Consider the following 22,303-nt stretch of genomic DNA (forward strand, 5'->3'; position numbering starts at 1 on the left):
AGAGGTTGTATTGGAGGTGGTGATGTAAGTGGTGGAAAAGTCGTTGGTGTAAGAAGGCTTGGAGGCGCATATGTGGTGGGGTGTTTTTGTGGTATGGGTGGATTGATTTATGGAAACACTTTTTCGTTGAAAACCAGATGTCAGCAAATGATGATATGGTTAATTTGATTGTAATAACAATAGTAACTTTTGTGGGAGGGTAAGTATCCAATAATGATACATGACCGGGCGAAGGGTCTATTTTATGTGGAGCTTGCAATTTTTATCAGGGAAAACATAGGCAACAGAAAATTCATAAATGAGAACAGCTAGGGGGTCTGGAGAAGAGGAGTTCGAATGGAGATTTAAAGTTGGTAATTTAGAAGGCAACTGATTAATAAGATATTTTGTTGTTATGAGTGATGTTGTCCAAACTTTAGAAGAGAGATGAGCAATAAGCAAGAGGGTTCTCGTGATTTCTATTAGTTGTATATCCTTGTGCACAACCAAACCATTTTGTTGGAGAATGTATGGGGACCTAAATTGGTGAAGGATTCTATTTGAGATAAGGTATTGTTGTAGGTTGTGGCATGTTTATTCTCCACTCCAAATCAAAGAAATTTAATGTTTTTAGTTAATTGGGTTTGTATCATTTTGCGGAAAGAGATTAGTTTGCTTGTGGTTTCAAATTTTGTGAACAATGGAAAAATCCAAGTAAAATAAGTGTAATCATCGTTAAGTAGAAGGTATTATTTGTAGTATTGTATTGATATAACGGGGGTAAACCCCATACGTCAAAATGTACAAGCTCAAAACAATGTGTAGATGCAGAAATAGAAATAGAAAATCACAGATGATGGCTCTTAAAAGAGTTACATTCATTGTAAAAAAAACTTAAAATTAGGACTACTTTTGGTATTTATTGTTCTAGATATGATGATTGCAATAGCTTGATGAGGATGCCCCGACCTTCAATGCCAGAGTTTCATGGATGGGGATTGGCTTGTGGTGAGAGCTGATATTGGATACAAGCCATCCTTGCTAGGTCCTTAGAGTAAGATTCTGTTTATTCTCCGAACCTTGAAGGCATAACCAGTTTTGGTGAAAGATATATCACAATTGTTGTAAGAGGTTAATAGATAAATAGAGAGGTAGTCCATTTAGGAAATGGAGGATGATGTCCTCATGATCAATGTAACCTCCTACAGCGACAATATTGTCAACAACAGCTTTGACGGTCAGAAGGTATTAAAACATGATTTGACCTTTCATTATGATATGATGGAGTTCTTTTCGACGTTGAATAACCCTGAAGCAATTGGTAGATTAAAGACAGCTTTGGAGGGATTTTCATATTTGTGTTATTGTGTCTAGTGTTATGTTGTATGATAAAATGGTGGGGAAGATAGTGAAGTAAATTGTCACCGATAGCTTTTGATCAATGAGTTGCCAACCACAATATTAGGGGTTTGGATGGAAGTGTCCTTTGGAATCTTGAGCTTGAAGAAGAAACCACAACGAGGATCCATCCATGAAGCCAACAAAGCCATTTATCTTGAAGAGCTTGAAGATTTGTGGCATCTAAGGGAGTAATTTTCTGCTGTGAGCCGGACGTGAGCCATAGCGTTGACATTGGACATCAAGAATTTGAGGGATTGAGGTATGGATGCTTCGGCCTTTACTAATGGATCTTGGGATGTTTCTCAATTTGTGGGAAGAAATTTCAGACATTTGAGGAAGGAGGTAAATAGGGGAGAAGAAACCAATCAGGTGGAGCACCTGTAGTTTGCTATAGCTTAACTTTATAAATGGCGCATGAATCAAGCTCAATATGCATATAAATGAAGGTTAAGTCGGCTCAAATCAGCTCGTTAGCATGTAACCAACTCGTTCAAAACAAATCTCATAAATTTTCATAGCACCTAAACTTTATTTTTTAAATTTATACCACCCAAATCTTTCATATCACATAAAAAATACCACCTTTTCAACTTCAAGAGGTAAGGTAGCATGCATGTAAAAATTAAAGTTTAGGATTCGATATGTAAACAAGTATGAACCGAGCGGTATGTATGTAAATCTTCCAAACAAAATTATTAGCACAAACGAAATATATACTTTCAAATTCTAACTTACATAAAACACAAAACAAAACCAACTAGACATTCTGCCATAATCAGATCAACTGACCTCCATAGATAACCAAAAAAAGGTAAATTTTGAACAATTTACTTAACTAGTGTAGCATCTCTCTTATTAGTAACCTCAAAACCAAACAGGCCCTCAGTTTTATAATACAACAATATCAGAAATATAAAACACACCTTTTACAGAGAAAAAGCCTCAGAAAACATTCAACCCTCACCATTTTATTTAATTTGACGTTAAGTGAGGCTATACCCACTCGCAAGCTCAAAGATAATACTAACGTGAAATATAAATACATAAGAGTTTATATTATTTACCATTAAAGTGTAGGTGGTATCCATATATAGTCGTGGGTCTGCTGATAACCGGCCTTTGCAAGAAGTTCATCGGCTTCCACCGGACCACGACTGCCTGGTTTGTAGGGTAGAGGCTTCAGGACACCGTCGTCTATTTGGTTTAGGAGAGGAGTGAAAATCTCCCATGCCGCCTGATTCGAGAGGAGAGATGAATTAGTTCAGGTGTGATTATCATGGGATTAGTGACTGATTGAGATAGACTGTACCCTTAGCTCGTCTCGGCGCACAAAATGTTGCTGATCACCTCGAATTCTGTTGGAAAAATGTCAATATAGTTATTGTTGTTAGGACTTTGTATTTCTGAAATGGCTGTGAAAGCATTGCAAGCACTTTACACATCTAATACATAAATTTAGATTTTTACCTTTATGGCACTTAAAATCTCTAATATCACATCAGAAATATCATTATCACTAACAATTAAAAGTGAAATGTACATTTAATGCATAGAGCGATATAAATGTAAAAATCAATGTTTAGGTATTAGATATGTATATACATAAGAATTGTGTGATATGAACGCAAATCTTTCAAGATATTAAAGTTTAACAATAAGTTTGGGAATAATGTCAGCCTATCGAAGAAAACGAGCAAAAAAAAGGGGCTGAGATGGCATGAGTTTAGGCTGGGCCCGCCGCCAAAACACATGCCACATCATTTGGCAAGCATGTTCTGTGAGCATAAAGTATAATGTGCCCATATATCATTACAACAAAATCTAATTTCAGAGGAATTATAAAGTGATGGAAATAATTACAACATCAGGAAACAAACCCCCGAATACTCCAAACCCTCGATTTGGTGCAAAATTTCAAATGGTAAATATAAAAACCACATTCTAGAAAATTTATCCAATTAAGGGAAACTCTCCAAAATTATCAGATAATAAAGAGTTTAATTCTACTTCAGGCTGAGCTGAATTTAACATTATAGATTGTATTAACGCATAATAGTGGATGAAGATTTTCATAAATTTAAATGTTATCAAGACATGCTAAAAAAGAAGATGGACATGTGATGCTCGAGTAAACTTGCACGAGTATAAAGTTAGAAAAACATACGTGTCCAAGATTAATCGTTCATAAGCCTCGGGAATTACAACATCTTGGTACCGCTGCTTGTAAGATAAATCTAGCTCACTTTGTATTGTAGACATTTCTAGACCAGGCTTCTTAACCTGAGGAGGAAATATAGGAATGTTAATATTTTATGTACCATCTGTTCTGTTGTTAGGTGAATCTACCTGATTAGGGTCACTTACATACATATCGCTCAAGTCATACGTATTAACATATCTACCACCTAATTTTAATTATTACATTTATAGCACCCAAACCTTTCATATCACATCAAAAATACTATTATTTTAGCTTTTAGAAAGTGAAATGCACCTTTTCATGCAGAGGTAAGGTGTTATGTATGTAAAAAATTGAAGTTTAGGCATAAGATATGTAAATACGTAGGAATTGAGTGGTATGTATGTAAATATTCCCATTTATTAACACCATCTCAAAGTTTCATTCGACAAAAAAGTACCATAGCTCATGCAATTTATGATGAAGTTAAATTATTCTGTTAACTAATTAAAGTAGAATATGCTACACAATCTAAAGAGTTAGAGACGAGATGTTGATGCATTAGATACTAAACAAATTTATATATATCCACACCATAAATATATATATATACAAATTTAAATATATCCACACCATAAATATATATATATATATATATATATATATATATATATCAAATGAGTGCCACATGTAATAGGGATGCCACCACGAGTATCTAAAAGAAGCAGGATCCTGTAACAGTAAAAAACCTTTATTTCCAAAAAAAAATAACACGCATGAAGTTTTTTGAATGGAAGAATTTCTAACAAGTTGTATCTAATCTGCAGATTCATTCCCGTAGCCATTTGTCAATAGTTGAGGTGGACAAATAGTTCATTTTTATGTTTCCTTCAGAGAGCAACATTTACACCTCTTCCATATTAAACCAAGAAAAATTTCAGATGGTAGAATTATTAACAGCATCACATTTTCTGCAGTTCCTGAACTTCAGTTGTTATTCATGTTCAAAATGTATTTATGGTTTCACTTCCATAATATATATATGTTTTTCTTAAGTTGTTAGAAAAACATAACGTATCTATCTTCTATACACACCCCGCACATACATCTCATGTTGGCACATTTGTATCTAATTTTTTGTGCTTCAACTTAGAAAGTGTTTCCTATACTAGAAACAATACATTGTACCCATTCATTGAAGAAACCCTAAGAACACTGCATTCATACTTCACAAATAAGCACAAACATAGAAAATTCCATTTTGGCACATTTTTGCCTGCATCTAACTATGAAAACTTTCATTTTCTCAATCATGAATCCCATATCGGAGTCCTCTCACCCTTAATAGAATTAAGTTACAACAAGACTAAGTCGCTTGTCAAATGTAAAATTTATACCAAAATTCATGAAATGATCCCAATTTTGAATTTTGCTAGTTCTCTGGCATTCCTCAGTTGTGATGCAATATCATATTACCTAGCTATTGTGAATGGTAGGCAATGGTATGCTAGGATATCATCTACAAGTTATACTTCACAACATTACCAAATCATGGTGAACTGTAAACAGAGGTTTATTATTTTTTAAAATAAGATTAAATTTGTTAAATGAAATTTGATGAATTAAATGAGAAACTAAGAATCAATATTGCTTGATATCAATTAACTAAATTAAAAAGAGAGATCTAGGGATAATCGGAAGGAGTTTAGCCTTACTAATAGAAATGTGGCAGTGATAATATTATGCAGGGAAATTTACATACCTAGCACATAATTCTTATTTATTTACATATCTAACACCTGAACTTTCTTATCTACATACACAACACTTTAGCGCTTTAGAATAAAGAGAATGCACAAGATAGTGCAAATTATAGAGAAATTAAGATGATGTATCATACTTTAAAATTATGGAAGAGAATAATCGAACATGGGTTAAGACGTGATACAAAGATTTCTCATAATCAATTTAGATTTATGCCGGACAAGTCTACTGTGGAAGCTATGCATTTATTAAGAGGTTCGATGGAAAAATACAGAGAGAATAAGGAGGATCTACATATGATTTTTATTGATTTAAAAAAAACTTACAATAAGATTCCAAGAGAAGTCCTTGGAGAGTTTTAGAGAAGAAAATGTTGATATGACTTATATTCAAGTCATTAAAGATATTTATACTAGAGTTATTAATTGTGTTCGAACAGAAAGAGGATGAAAGAGGATTGACCGAGTATTTTCCTATTTTAGTTGGATTACATCAAGGATCAACGTTAAGTCCATATCTTTTTGCTTTAGTTACGGTTGTTCTTATTGGACATTTACAGGAGGATGTATCTTGGTGTATGCTTTTCGATAATGATGTTCTTCTTGTGGATAAGACTAGAGAAATAGTTCATAAAAAAATTGAATGGAGGTTTACATTGCAGTCTAAAGGTCTTCGTTAAAGTAGAACTAATGGAATAAAATTCTGACGGAATTGTAACTGTGGGTGATTAAATAATTAAAAGGTGTGAATATTTTAAATATCTCGGGTCTATTGTTCAAATTGATGTGAAATAGTTAAGATGAGGATGTTATTAGTAGAATTCTAGTTTGATTGGTTGAAGTGGAGGAATGCGCCAGGCTATTGTGTGATAGAAAATTACTGCTTAGACTGAAAAGAAAAATTTCTAAGATGGTGGTGAGACCTGCAATGCTCTATGGCCTAGAATGTTAGCTTTTAAAAGAGAAGCATAAAACAAATTTAAGTGTTGTTGTGAAGAGAATGCTTAGGTCGCCTGATACTCAAAGATAGAATGTGAAATAGATATATTCATGATAGGGTTGGCGTGACTTCAGTGGCGAACAAGATTAAAGAGAGCCGTCTTAGATGGTTTTGTAATAACAAAATTTTTAATAAAAGAATAAAAGAATAAAAGAATAAAAGAATAAAAATTTAAATAATAATAATAATATTATTATTACCGAGTAGAGCTTTTAGGATGATTCTTCAAGTGAAGTTGAGAGGGGGAGCACACTTCTCGATCATTCTTCACTCCTAACCGTCACAGAACGAACATAGAGCGATAGAAGAATCAGAGAGGGAAGAAGAAAAAGAAGTTGAAGTCGAAAAAAACCTTCATTCCCTAGTCGAACGCCTTTGCCAGTCTTCGTGCATGTAGAATAAGAGGAAGGAGTTGCGCGTGCGGCTCTTGATCAAGCTGGGAGCCGAAGCCTCTGTGTGCGTTGAGTTTGTCGAGACCGAAGGAGAAGAGGAAGGTGAGTCGAGCTTCCTGCGACGCTCGCGTGCAGGAAGAAGAAAGAGAAGAGGACTCCAGTTGTTCTCCGTCGGGTTTAGACCAGAAGAAGGAGGTGACGGGCTCATTGTCGAGCCACAAATGAAGGGAGGAGAAGTACTACTTGCGTGCTCTGTTTGGGTGAGACAAGGCCAAAGGGAGGAGAATGACTGCTCGCGTGCTCTGTTGGGGTGAGACAGGACCGAAGGGAGGGGGAGAAACCCTCGAACGTGATGTCAAGGCAGAGCCGAACACTTGAAGGTAAGCTAAAGTTTTATATTTAATTAAGTTAATTAATATAATGTTTTATATTTGTTTATGTGATTATGAGTTTAAATAAGTGCTAATAGAAAGTTAATTGAATGATGATCTATTTAAATCCTAAATTTCAAGGGAGTAGCACAAACTTCTAGTTCTAGAAAAAAGAAAGATTATTGAGCAGCTGAAAGATTTTAAGGGATTTAACAAGAGGCTCAAAAGAAAAGTATTTCGGATCATGGATTTTGTAATGAGCATGAAAGAGATAAGTTGAGGTAATTTATATTTTCATTTAAACTCCTGTTTTAATAGCATTAGGTAGATAAATTTTATGGGTAAAACTGATAAAAAATTGATTCAAAGATGTATATTTTAAAAACTAGCCATATTGTAGTAATTTTTTTTAAGAATAAAATTCTTATCTAATAGTATGCACTAATTTGATATAGGTGGTTGTGTATTTCAGAAGTTTATTAAAGCAAAGGTGAATGATTATTTTCTTTTATGAATTGAATTAATATTATTTTAAATAATAATTTAAAACAAGTATTCATTCATGTCTTGCATTTTGATAGTCTGACATGGTATCACAAATGAGAGAAAAATAATGGACATATGAAGATGCATTTTAAATGATTTTAAATTATATGAAATCAAATGTAAAGATTCAAGTCATGCAGGATTACCTCCAAATGGTACTAACATGGAATGCAATGTACTCGTGCACCTTAAAAGAAATGATAAATGTGTACATTCGAGTACAATTTTTAGAGCGTCTTCAAAAAATTTTTTTAGGATATCTTCGAGTATGAAGGTAATCTTGTGATGACTATTAAAGATGTCAAAATGGTAAATACTTAAAGAGAAACGGGAAGAAAAAAATTAAGTGAAAGCTGAAGGTTTTTATAAAAAAAGAGCTGCATTTTCTTTTGTTCATTAATACATAGCACAAGCATCGTAATTTAATGCATATTAGATCATAGTTACTCACTAAATCATACTTACGATTGTAATTAATATTTTCTTTCAGTAGAAGAAAAACTAGATTTATGTCTAGTAAGAGAGATTTGGTTTACAGAAGAATGGCTGCAGCTGATAGGTACTAGTTTTTATATGTTTGCAATTCCTATTTATTGTTTCCTCAATATAAAGTTCAGTACTAGTTTTTAGATTATGTTGATGTTTCGGGATATTTAATTTTGTCGCACTTTAAGATTGGTGGCTCTTTTATAAATATTGAAAGTTTCTGAAATATTTTATGAAAAGTAAAATGAAATGTTAATACAGTCCGACCACAATTCCCATCTTACTTATTTCTATGCATCAGGTTGGGTCGTGACAGGTTTGACCACATTAAATATCAATCATCTGATGATCTGGTTAGGAGAGTAGATGTTTTAGATTTGACTTATGTTATATTGTATAAAAAATGATCTTAATTTATTAGAATTAAATAAAACTATGACACTCAGTAGAACACAATAGATAAAAAGGATTCATGTAGACTACCGTCCTTAGTGGGATAAAGACTACTTATTATTGTTGTTGTTGTTTTGGTACTATTTTTGTTGTGATATTAAAAATTTGAGTTCAATGTAAGCAATATGAAATTTTAGATGTGAGATGTAAATACATAAGAGTTGTGTGCTATGTTTGTAAATGCCCCTACTATGCAATGAATTAAAAGACAATTTATTTAGGTGAATAAAGTTAGTGATAAGGTGGTTGATGTCATAGTTATAATAGATAAGAGCATAGGGCATTATAAACATATGATGCAGATTTCTTTCCCTTGGTGTCCATCCCAGGTGGAAGGTCAACCCTGTTAAACTGGGTTGTCGACTAAATTGTGAGCTATGTATGTAAATTTTCCTAAATTTTAATGACCATTTTTTTTGCAAGAGGAAAACATTCACTATAATGACTAGTTAAAAGTTTAAAAGACGTATATGCATACAATGAGAATCTTGATAAGACTAAAGAAATCATAAACATGGTTCAAATAACAACATCAAGACATGCAAAAAAATTTCAAATGAAGCGAGCATATAAGAGTAGACATCAACAATTTAATGTTAGTTGTTTTTTGTTTGAATAACATAGGACCATAATCGAAGTTAGAAACCCACATCAACGTTAGCCCACTTCTAAAGTCCATTTTTCATTTCTACTAATTAAGTTTTGCTCGAGTTGTTAAGCCTAAACTTTACAACCCTACTAAAAAATATCTACAAATCAATCTTAGATCTGCCAATTCTGCTTCCTAATTCCCTAACATTAATTTATCAACTTGTCAAATGGGCACATTTCTTACCCTTCGTCGCAACGTCCAAAATCTACTTTTAGCTAGCTTAAATTGAATTAACTTTCAAAACTCAATTTAAGGCAATTATGTCTCACCACCATACATTCTCTTGGAAAAATGTTTTCATGACATGTATTGGAAAAATGTTTTCACGATGTGTATTTGATTTCTTAGTCATACATATTGAATTAAAAACACTATAGAAAAAGGCACAAATTTTCACCATGTAGTTCTTTCATAATGTTTAGGCTCCACAAATGTGAAAGTTTTAGTTTAACGTTAAATGGATTATCAAGGAAGGTGGCGAGCGAAAAATATACATCAGTAGAAATTTAAAATCCTTTGCAATTGACTGTGTTTTCAAGTCAAATTTAAGCTCCACTCCAAGGCTCAAAATCAATTGAGTTTGATATGTCTAGCGCTAATATAATTCAAGCTAACTCAAAATGGATGCACATAGACTATATTGTCTAATATATAATATTAAGTCTCTATCTCTCTCTCTCTCTCATATCTAAATATATGAAAAAAAAAAGGTAGTGAGTCGACAGGAGAGAGAGGCTGGTAATTGAATTATTTCAAGTACAGTTCAGCTTGACTCAACCCAATTTTGACCTTGAGCTGAGCTTGAATTAAAAAAAAAAAAAAAAAAAAAAAAACTAAATTTTGGGTCAAATAACATTCGCTCAAATTTTTAATTAGACATCTTCTCAATAGCAAATATTAAATGTCATTATTTGGAATCGGTAGTTTCCTAACTCAAGTGAGGGTTTTCAGTTTTAGCTGTCCTTACAGAGATGCTGTATTTTCCTTGACCAGAAGTGTGTGATTAAGCATGATCGGTTTGCTAGAGTAATGCACTAACATATTTTCAAAAGATTTTTGAATCATTCAAGCTCTTACAGTTAGTTTCATGTACATGGCCTCCAAAGGCTGCAAGCGTATGACAAACTCATTTCTTCCTTGCTGTTGACCTATTCAGAATAGAAGTCATATAAAATGTCAGTTCAGAGGAAGAAACATATAGAATATCCGGATGCAAATAGAAATAACTAAAGCCGGCATTTTTACATGAAAATTCAGGCCCATATGAACAGGGAAGCTAACTAATGAAGCTCGCTCAAAATGAGCAGTAGCAAAAAAGAAAAATGCAGATATTATAAAACTGCTAATCAGAAAGGAGGATATTCGTTAAGACAAAAAAAAAAAACCAATAAAATGAATATCAACCATAAAAGTTCAATTACAAAGCTAGATGTGTGATGACTCAAGAAGTAGATATTATATCTTTTGTCGACCTGACATGATTTAGCTGGAGGGAAAGTCACAGAAGCCATGCTGAGCAACAGGAAAATTTAATGAGCACACATAATAACAAAATAATGATGCAGCAAAAAAAATTCAGAAGGTGTATAATAGGCATAAAGGTTAAAAACATTAATGAATTGTTTATGATTGCGACATTTAAAATACAGTAAGAACTACACGTGAGAAGTTCAATCAATCTGATATAAAATACCAAGCAAACACAAAAAAATCTATGATTTCCAATTCATAGACACTTTAAAATAGGCGCAGCTTGTCACAACCCAACCCTCATCCATAGAAATATTTTCATTTTTCACTTCAAGCCTCATGATCATCCTCTTGGTGTACCTTCCAATGGAGGTCATTCATCCTACAAATTCTCTGCTATGAACACACTTATCGTTAGACTTCTTCATAGAACTTCAAGTATTCCACCAAAATAACTTGAAGTTTAAGAGTTCACTGATTTAAGGAGATCTTACAATCTCCCCAAGTTAGGAAACTGATGTCATTATCAGCAGCCCCACACATTCCAAAATTATTCACTAATAAAATAGAAATTTAAGATTATAGAGATGACCATTATAGATCCAAAAGTTGGTTTCAACCATGTAGCGCTTCGTCTTAAATAAATTCAAGAGACAGCAACTCATGAAGAAAAGCTTTGTCCTCTTTGGTGAAGCTTCATCGATGAATTGCTCTGAATAATCTATCACAACCAAAACTCTCACTCATCAAGATATCATCAATTTTTGCCTCAAAAGCCTCACAATTGTCCTCTTGGTGAAACTTCCTACAGAGATCACCGATCCAAGAAGTGATCTAAAATAAGCGCATAACTTTAAATTCCTAACAAAACTATGGTTTTTACACCAAAAAACATCTTTAAGCATAAAAGTACCAATTCACTGCATTTAGAGATTTTTCAAAACCAATACCCTTGTTAACGTTCTTGTTGTCTAATTTCTATATTACAGTTCTATGTTCTTGTAGATAGTAATATCCAACAATCTTGAGTTACGATTTCCCAAGATAAACAAACATTCTTCTAAAATATTTTTATAACATTGCTTTCATAACCCCACAAACCTCTCACACAAACATTTTAAGTATATACCAGAAGCAGAACAATAAAACACCATATTTTTGAAAGTAGGCCAGCCTATTATAGAATGCCTTTTTTATGGTACCATTATTTTGGAATTGATATCTATTTATTCCACATTTTTACTTTACAAAATAATAGTACAAATACAATAGAATAGAAAATGACAGATATCTAATATGATAAAATTTTCTACTCAGATTAGCAACAACTTGCATTCTACTATATCTTTCAAAATCAAGCGCCAAAACTAGCTTATCCGTGTTACTTAAAAATTTGCACATCTTACATTTATAAATGTCACCAGGAACTTCCTTGAATTGAACACGGATTTCAGCCTTCCTTGAATTAAGAGCTTTCCCAGCCTTGAGTATAAAAGGAACACCTATCAATTGAAAATATGTCAATAGTGGAAAATTTTTGGAAGATTTTATGAATCCATCATTGAAAATATTCACATGCTCAAGTAAAACTACCACCTACATTAAGGAGAATGATAAAAACACTTCAACTAAATGATAAATTTTCCAACAAATAAAATGAATTACTTCATTTGAAAATGAGAAAAGTCAGAACAACCTTCCCATCTTTCATTGTGTATCCGTAAAACAACAGTTGCAAAGGTGGGTGTATTTGAGTTTGGTGAAACTGTTTCATCATCCTTATATCCATCATATTGTCCAAGGACAACCTCTTCAAGTTTGATGGGTAGGACAGACTGAAGAACCTGAGAAGTTGTCAAAATGCCAATCAAAATGCATTGGACAACATATGCAAGTAGAATTTAAAAAGGTAACGCATACCAATTCTTCAGAGTATTATATTTAAATAATAAGGAGCTTATCCTTAATTTCAGAGAAGAAGAAAATTAAGAACCTTCACTTTCTCATCTCGAATATGCTCAGGCTTAAGGGAAACAGGCTTCTCCATTGCAACCAAACAAAAAACCTGAATATATATATAATCTTCTAATGTGAGATAATTCATATAGTACAGAAATCTACATCAAAAGTCCACTAAACTAAAATTTGACTTGTGTAAAAAGCAATTTAGAAGCATAAAGTTTAAGTGAATTGTATCATAAGCTTAGATAGAACAGGCAAAACTATATGATCAGAACTTATGCAAACATTATGAATCAATGATATCTTAATTACAAATCATTCAACCAATCTAGAAAAAAGGGATTCATCAAACGTACAACAATAAAAAGACAAGTACTAATAACAAGAGGCATTACAATGGACAATTACAAATAAATGCTATAGGAACGTACAACAATAAAAAAACAAAATAACTGATAACATGAGGCATCGATACAAAAGCTTCTATTAAAACAGAAAAACAAGTACTCAGAGCAACATCTTGCTTTAAGCCTGATGAATTTAGATGAGTGATGATAGATTTTTTTTCTTATTGCTTTCACGGCTGGAAAATAAGATTAGAAATCCCCTATCCATTAGAGCATCAATGCTCTGCATGCTTTCATCAAAATCATAAGACTGCTCTGAAATACGATCGCCAACTTTGTCAGTAGTAGGTTGAACAGAAAACATGTTTGGAAGACAGGGAGCAATGTTCATGCTTGCAGGTGATGAGATAATAATTCCCCTAAGGCTAACACGGGCAGGCTTAGAAGGTTTTAATTTCATTGAAAGGTCTAAAGTTGGTGCCGAATTCAGAGTACAAATTTGATATAGAGGACAAACAACCACCATGTTTGAAGGTTAAATCTGGCCATTAGTGTGCTCACCTTGTGCCTAGCTGTTTAGTTTATTGAGTTTCACATGAGCCATGAAACATTTAAAATAGCTGTGCCTACAAACTTAACAACAAGAATAGTATGAAGTCGTGCCTTCAAATTTGACCTTCTACTAACGGCCATAAAGGGGAATCAATCCACACCACTCTTTCAAGATGAATAAAAAGTTGAATTCATTCAGAAATAGCGATAGATTGAGAAGAGAGATGTGTACTTAAAGCATTCACTTGCAAAAATTTTCCAACAATAGAGCCGGAGAGAATAAGCTTGATAGGTTAAAATAATGTTGGCAAATACAAAGAAATACAACCCAAAAAAAGAGTTATAGTTGGTTCCTCGAAAGAATTAAAGTGAGAAGTCCATTTTGGAATTTGCATGAGTATCCAGTAACATAATAAGATAGTCGTGAAAGGAGTTTGGATGATTCTGCTTTTAATGAAATCTTTACAATGAAATGATAATGGTCAACAAGCCCAGCTAAAAGTCTCCAACCAAATATAAGCCTAACATTAATTTATAAATGCTCCCTAGATTTGGGCAATTCCAGATAAAAAATAACCCACAAAAGAAAACAATAGTAGAGTGGCAAGCTCTGCAATCACATCTTCAGTGAAAATAAGTGCATATTTTCTTTGAACAGTAATGGTTTATTTAAGTTGGGTTGGAACAAAGTCCATACCTGAAAGAATGAAGAAAAATGATTGGATAACGGCAGCTGAAAGCCTAAGCAAGTAGTTTTAAAAGCAACCAAGGGTAACTTACCATAAATAAGTTATGGAAGTCACATTTGAATATCAAAATACTGCAATAAAGATTCTTCCTAAATCAATCCTTCATATTTAGATGCGGTGTTGAAGGAATTAAAAAGAAAATTTTGTTCCGCACAATGCTTATGCTTTCCTATACCATCATAAACACAACGTTTTATTTTAATTCATTAAAGGAAGTTGGCTACTTCCCTTTGCATTGCGAGCTCCCCCAAAACTCTTAGGTTTTGGTACTTTGATGCATTTGACTTCAAAAGTATGATTGTTGGTGGATGTCGCTAGTTCCCAATTGCATAACGAAATGTCTCAATGCATCTCCTCCAAGCTAGAGCGTATGTCGTTCATCTCGTCTTCATGGGCTCTTCATACCTCCTAGAGCTCCCCCATCAAGTTCTCCCGGATCTTAGCCATTTGGTCACTTAAAGTCTCCTCTAGTTGGAGCATCATACCTTCCATCGTCGAATGGACTGTGATGTCCTCCTCCTCGAGGTCATCAATTTTTTGGCCTAGATCCTCTATCTGTGCCTCCACGCCATTCACTGCCTCCTCCACCCAAGCAAAGTGTGAATCAAAGCCATGCAGACCTCCTTGGACCACCCATGTGTTTTGAATGTAGCTGGACCTCGTTGCTCCTGACGACCTCGCCCTTGTTGAGATGATTCCACATTAGTGGCTTCGGACTCCATTAAGTACTCTCTGACGCTCTTTGTCATACCTTCGAAATGATGCTTTGATACCAATTGTCAAGGAATAACTTATCCCAAGCCACCTGTGCGACTTTAGTGCTCTTTCTTGGCAGTAATCAGCCTAACCCTCGCAAAAATTGGACTTGTAAGCACACAACACTCTTGGAAGAAGAATAGGGAGAAGTACTGGAGAAATAAACACTTCACTAAAAAAGTGTGATTACAACACTTGAATGCTTGGAACCTTGGATAGATCTTGGATGGATCCAAATAAGAGGGAGAAACTTCTATTTATAGTCCTCCCCAAGCCTAAGAGAACTTTCTAGATTACATTAGAATAGTCTAGTTTCTAGATAGTTATGCACCAGTTTCTTATATGCATGCATATCCCTAGATCTTCTAGGTTATTCTTGAGATATCCTTCGAGCTTTTCCTTCTAAAATTCTCCAGAATGTAGTGGATCCTTCTAGAGTCTCTTGGATTATTTTCCTTTCTCTAGTTTCCTCTAGAATATTCTTTCTTAAGGCATCTCTTGGATTATTCTCCTTTTCTTTAGTTTTCTCTAGAATATTCTTTCTTATGGCAAAAAGGACGTGGCCCAACCTTCTTGAGATAGAGGTGTGTGACACTAAGCTGAGAATGGAACAAGAGATGTAAAGTTTCTCCTTCCTACAAAGGTATAAAATCAAAAGAAGCTAACCTTGATAAATGATTAACATAACTATTAAAGGTAGACATAGCAGTAGGGTTAGATATATCACTTGGACATATCATATTACATCTAGAATATGAAAAAGAAAAAGTTCAACAATGAATGAATTTCAGCTATGGCTCATCTAGTTATATTCCTGACAACTTGGAACTACAAACAATTGATTCATGTTGATGAAAGAAGATCTGAAAACTAATAATTAGTATCAAACTATAGTACACGAGCTAATCAAGAATGCCCATCTATAGGCTGACAAATTCAGTTTCAAAAATAACAATTAGAATGATATAGAAAGTTACAGCATTTACAATAGTAAAAAGTAAAAAACATGATTTACCTGCAGTAGGTGGTTTTGAATGATGTCCCGAATGATTCTGCCACATAAAGGAAAAAAAAAAAAACCAATTCAATGCCTTATTGATAGAAAAAAATAACACAAGTGAAAATTATATAATTTAATCAGCCAATGAAAGAAATGATTAGTTATTTATTTCTTCGAGAAAAATTATTTATAATTATATTAAAGATTAAATCCGCATCCAAGACAACCATACATCCTTTTGGAGAACGGTAAAACAAAAGTTTGTGCATTTTGTTATTTTTTTAACATTTTATCACCCAGCATTTAGTTGTGTAAGTTAAACTTATAAAATTAATTTTTTTTAAATTCACTACTCAAAATATCATTTTTAAGCTAAACCAATATTGCACTTTCATATTTAATTCAACTAGTATAATATCGAACGATATGAATTCTGCAGCCAGTTCCCATCTACATTCCCTACAGCTTGCCAATGGTCTGCTTACTCCAGGTACTATCAAGATAAACCTGACGAATTCTATACAAAACTACAGCTGCTATCATGACAACTGGTTGTTGTTGTTTTGTTTTGATTTAAGCAGTATTATTATTCTGAAAGATAATGTTGGTCTATTATCAGTTTAGAGATTTGATATGCTGTTCCAGATATCTGTGCCACATTTGATTACTTATAAGAACTAGAATCGTATCATATCCTAACAGAGGTAATGACCTATAAAGTGCAATAATAATGGACCTTTGTCATGCTTAGAGCAACATACCAGGCTGGTGAGCACTTTACTTCTATTTATACAATACCTTTAAGATGTCTTTGCGTAATCAACTCTGTATTGCAATTCCCATGAGAATTTAATCAAACAGTTGCATGTCAGGTGATTAGCAGGTTGCTTTGGGAAGGTTAGATTATAGAGATGGTGAGAATTCACAACATTTGGACAAGTCTTAAGCGCAATACTGATTGGTTTATGAGTAGATTTTTGGTTTTCTAGAAGTTTAAAGACAGTTCAAAAAACCACATTTATAAACCGCTTCAAACTCCAGAGAGACCGTAGACTGCTATTGTTATACATCTCATAATCTTGTGATTATTGCATGGGCAATGGATTTGTTTTCAGGCTAAAGATGGATTTTTTTATATAGAGCTTTTCATACAACGTTGGAATATGTCTTGTGCATCAAAATATCACGCACCAATTCCTCAAAGAGATTGTTATAGTTGTTATAGTTCATGTTATTTCATTTCAAAAAAAAAAAAAAATTGAAAGAAAATTTTGATCTTTTTTTAATCAATGGCCATCTCATGGAGTAGATGAGAACAAAAAGATTTAATTTCATATTTTATCAACTACAGAGAAATAGAAACTAGAGATGTAAATTTGGGTAATTCACTACAAAATGTATGAGAGATAATCAAAGTGGAATATAGCCTTATGCAAGCAAAATTCACCTTTAATAACTCAAGTTAGAATTTATACCAATTTCTTTTAGGTATATTAGTGATCTCCTCCACAAATCTAATCCAACAACTACTACTTCTTTTCGTTTGACTGCCTCTCTAGGCCAAGTGAGTTGAGATCCAAAGGAGAAAAATTAGTCTCTTTGGGACAGCTTTTTTATTTCCTTGTGTTTCAGACTGTCACCACAGTTCTGTTTGGGGAGAATTGTATTATTGTTGCTTTTTAGAAATTGTTGAGGTGGGACTTTTTTCAATCCTGCCTGTTAATGTGTGGTGGTTGTAAGAAAGTTATCTAATTTTTTGTGTCTATATATATAATTCTCACCGCTCCTTTCTAAGAAATTGTTTTCTCCACCACAACTTTACAACCATATTTTTTAAAAAGCTGCAGCCATCCCAAATAAAACTTAAATCAAATAACCAAAAGATAAGTAGAAGCATCAAGGGCATCAGGTTTCAGCTGGTTGCAAGGCACGCTTACATTGGGACTAAACAAAGGCTGTGATCAGAGGCCTCTTAACACTGAGCAGAGGATAATGAGAAATGGAATTGGCTTCTCCTAGGGTAGTTTTTGTTCTTGAATATTTGGAAAGACAAATTCTTCTCTTCTAGTTGGCTTTCCCATGAAAAAAACTCCTTCAAGAGTTCATGAGATTGATGACCCTTAAAATAAAAAAAGGAGAAATAACTAATTAAATTAAAAATTTCTACCAAGCTGCTCCCTCCCTGGGTCTATAAATGCTCCTGCCCCTCTCTCCATATTCCTCTTGACATCATAATATTGCACGTAAAAATTTGAGAGTCCTCAACAGTTCTAAGCCCTCGCTTTCTACTAACGCCGTCTTCCTCCCTGTTCAAGAGATACAGTAGAGATTAGTGCTAGCGAAAAGCAATGACGAAATTGATGCATTCGAAAACTTCCGGAACTCCATGTTTCTTCATTTGATCACACACCCCCCTACTTTTTCCTCTCGATCCCAGCAAATCTTAGATGCCTGCTTCGGCTCTCTCATGACACCAACCCTCAACCTTATTATTCGAATCAAAGTCTCGTTCCTCTATCTCGCATGATCAACAGAGAACCCAATTGATATTGGAGGTAACTCAAACCAAAACTCATACACGATAAATTTTAGTGTTGAAATTTAAAAACAATTACAAAGACGACTCCTCACCAATAAGGACACTTAAACAGAAAGTAAGAGTATGTAAATAATAAGATGAACCACACAAAGACTAAATAAAGTAGTAAATGCAGAGAACTCAGCGTAAAGTAGAATCAATCAAGGAATGTGACGAAACCAGTGTGACAGCTCCGAATGTCACAGCCTAACTCGATACAACCCGTTATATTGAGTCGGTCATCTCGTGTTAAGATCATAACAGATAAATTATTACCCAAGAAATATCTGAAAGAAATTTTATTTATCTATTTTTCTTCAAATTTCACACACAAAGCCACCAATATCATCAAATACTGCAAAATAAACATACCTAAAATTCATTCAGATCATACTATTATACAATAAATGGAAATTCATTCAGATCATAGTACTATACAATAAAAGAAGACATATGAAAAAATCATGATTTAATCTCTTTATCATTAAAAAAAAACTAAACATTACCATGACTATCAAAAATAAATGTCTAAGATAATGACATATAAAAAATCAGACTCTCACAAGAAATGCAAAAGTATCCGCTGAACCCGAGTCTTACACTTTCTTGAAACAACACGTGCGGGTAAAGCAAGGATAAGCAACCACAACTCATTATGCTACTTAAAATCTACCACAATTTTCAATATTAAAAAAATAATCATATATTCAATGTAAATAAATTCAACATGTCAAAATATCATGTGTAGTATCTATCACAATGCCAGTACAAGGAATTATAACTGCAATAGGCATATGCTAAATAACAATACAAGCAACAGAATATCATAAGAGTAGGAAAATAACATGAAAATCAAATTCAATTCTTTATTTGAATTATTTTAAAATTTTCCCTCCACCTCCTTATATCTTCACTTCCACTAATACCTCTACTTGTTCACATCTGTTCAGGCATATCAAACACATAGATGGATAATTACTTAGGTGCAAAACCACTTATAACTCCACTAAATTGCACATAACATACAATCACCATATCACAACCACCAGTAACTCCCCCATTTTTATCATTTTTTACACATATTTATGAAACAAAAGTATATAAATGGTAAATTTTGACATATCAAATTTCACAACATCTTATAAACAGTGGCACATACCAGTAGACACAAGTAATAATGTAATTTGCAAAGGAAATAAATCCACATAGATCGAAAAATAAAACTTACAAAACCACTTGAATGAAATGTCCAGAATAATATTTCAGCATTTCTTTCAGGTTTGATGCACATGCCAAAATATACAAAATATTGCACAACAAAAAATACTCGTCAAACAACAAATATTTTTATGTCGATATGTACAGCACAATCTAAACATATAAAAAGTTATGCATTAAAAAATTAATAAATCTCTGTAGATGTGAGTTTGTACGAAATTTTGACAAATAAAATACCAAAACTTAAAAAAAAATGTAACGAAATTGAAATCTAAAGTAGTTTAAAAGAAGTCTACCTAGTGTCAGATGGTTTCTCCAGCAGGCCCGACTGATGAAATCAGCTCTAAGACCTTCAAAATTGATTTTATCTCTCTAGAAATCCCTCTTTATCTCTCTAAAAGTCATGGTTTGGATAAAAAATGAGAAAAAAACGCATATAGTAGCTTCCCTGATAGTGGTTTGGAATATTTAAGCTTAATTATTCATATAAAATTATTATTTTTTTAATTAAGAACATAGTAGTCATTCTTGAAATTGTTATATTATTTATATAAACCTTATATATAACTTTATATATAATAAAATATAAGACTCCATAAATCATAGAATAATAGCCAAGAAATAGAAAAACATATCTAGAACACACTGGCGAAAAAGATTTGCAAACAGACACCAGATGGTTCTAGAAAGCTCACTTAAATAAAGATGTACCAAGTCATAAAGAAAGAAAAATCTAATGAAAATCTTTTATTTTTTCTACTTATGATAACCATAAAATAGGTAAAAATATGCTTAAAATATAATCAAAACTGCTCTACAATCCTGTAAAGATATTTTATAAAGTGGGCATGAAATAAAACTACTAAAAATTGACGAATAACTTGAGCATCAAATTAATTCCAAAAACTTCAAGAAAATAAATAAACATGCAAGACTTACCAGATTTCAAAATTTAAGTCTCAACAAGTGCACTGATATACTATAGTAGCAGTTGTTACACAGAAGGCTGCTGGAAATCTGCCGAGGTGAGGCTAGGGAAGGATAGAAGACTGCTAGCCGATGCCTAAGGAGATGGCGATTTTGAAGGCTAACAAACGAGGGCGAAAGAGCAGTTCGACCGACAGGAGGATGCACTGGAGGGATCCTAAAGGGGCAGTAATTTGAGGATGTGCTGCTGAACTAAATTGGAGTTTAGTGTCTAATTTGCTCCAGAGGGTCTGTCATAAGTGGCTCAAAGATTTAACGTCCTGATCGGAAGTACTGATCCTGAGAATATAGTGAAGACGAACGATCTCACGGAAATACAAATAGACAATATGAGATGCATTTAACTTCCTACGACAAATTTCATGCTGACATCAACCTAAGGCGCTTCAGGGACCAGTAAAGGTGTGTACAATCATGTATTTTGGTGGCGTGTTTTATGAAAAATCTTACATTGTTGGGCCAAAAAAATAGTTCTCTCATGAGTGCGAGAGTTTTACCTCTGCCAGTGGTTCTCATGGATGTGCTTCTCATACTGAGTATTGAGGAATGCATAATTTATTTTTAACGGAACAAGTAGTCGTCATTTGTTTTGTAGAGTTGCCCGTGACGTTTGTCCCGACATTGTCCCAAGTATCTTGGAAGTCATCTGCCTTGTATATGTCTTTTATAATTTCAAAGCCTACCACATGTTTCTACAAGGATGTGATCAGTAGATGGTGACGGCTCAGGCCATCGTGGTTTTGATTCCCTACATTGTGTTTGAGTACGAACTGGAAGAAAGCTAAGAATTCTACCCAAGTAGTGTGACGCCCTTTGAGTTTATTGTAACTGTTTAAAAATTTGAGAGCTTCATGATTCGTAAGAGGGTGAACTCAGTTGTGAATAGATAGACTCCAGTGTTCTAGAGCTCTAACAATGGCATCAAATTCTTTGTCGTAGGTAGAATATTTTCAATAATAATAACTTAAATGGAGATTTGCAAATAATTTTAAATTGTGGACTTTTTGGATTTGCAAAATCAATTGAAAATTTAAACCATTTAAACTTTGAAACAACATAAAAATGAAAATAAAAGGGAAATACCAATCATGAAATTAAAAATTAAAATAATCATTCAAATTATAGTTCAAGTTCTTTTCAAAAGAACAAAATCAGATGCACATAGGACATATAAAGGCTTATGCATAATTTTGATAGCCCAACAATTAATGCAATCAGATTTCTCTGACTTAAAATTTGATTATATTTGAAAATGATCATAAAAAAATTTATGTCCAAGTGCAAATGAAAGTTTATGTGGCCTATTTAAATACATAAATTGGGGCTAAATTCAAGCATATAAAAGCCATTTTTAAATGTTAAAGCAGGACTTGATATGCCTAATTTGTCAGCAAATCCGTAATTGTAATTTGCAAGAAGAGAGAAGGCGGTCCCTTTTAAAACCCAAAAGTATAATACTTTT

General features: G+C 33.3%; 1 protein-coding gene across 1 annotated transcript in view; it reads right to left on the reverse strand.

The window, feature by feature from the left end:
* Positions 1-2,368: 2,368 nt before the first annotated feature.
* Positions 2,369-22,303, reverse strand: part of LOC110018775 (glucose-6-phosphate 1-dehydrogenase, cytoplasmic isoform-like) — a 45,274-nt gene continuing 25,339 nt past the window's right edge. The window contains exons 9-16 of the mRNA XM_020716210.1: positions 16,074-16,110; positions 12,686-12,757; positions 12,389-12,536; positions 12,099-12,194; positions 10,300-10,370; positions 3,545-3,660; positions 2,690-2,735; positions 2,369-2,614 (exon numbers count right to left, since the gene is read on the reverse strand). Of these exons, the coding sequence (XP_020571869.1) occupies positions 2,447-2,614; positions 2,690-2,735; positions 3,545-3,660; positions 10,300-10,370; positions 12,099-12,194; positions 12,389-12,536; positions 12,686-12,757; positions 16,074-16,110 (754 nt within the window). The 3' untranslated portion in view covers positions 2,369-2,446. The remainder of the gene's footprint in view (positions 2,615-2,689; positions 2,736-3,544; positions 3,661-10,299; positions 10,371-12,098; positions 12,195-12,388; positions 12,537-12,685; positions 12,758-16,073; positions 16,111-22,303) is intronic.

Source organism: Phalaenopsis equestris, unplaced genomic scaffold, assembly GCF_001263595.1.
Source record: "Phalaenopsis equestris unplaced genomic scaffold, ASM126359v1 Scaffold000036, whole genome shotgun sequence".
Taxonomy (NCBI): domain Eukaryota; kingdom Viridiplantae; phylum Streptophyta; class Magnoliopsida; order Asparagales; family Orchidaceae; genus Phalaenopsis; species Phalaenopsis equestris.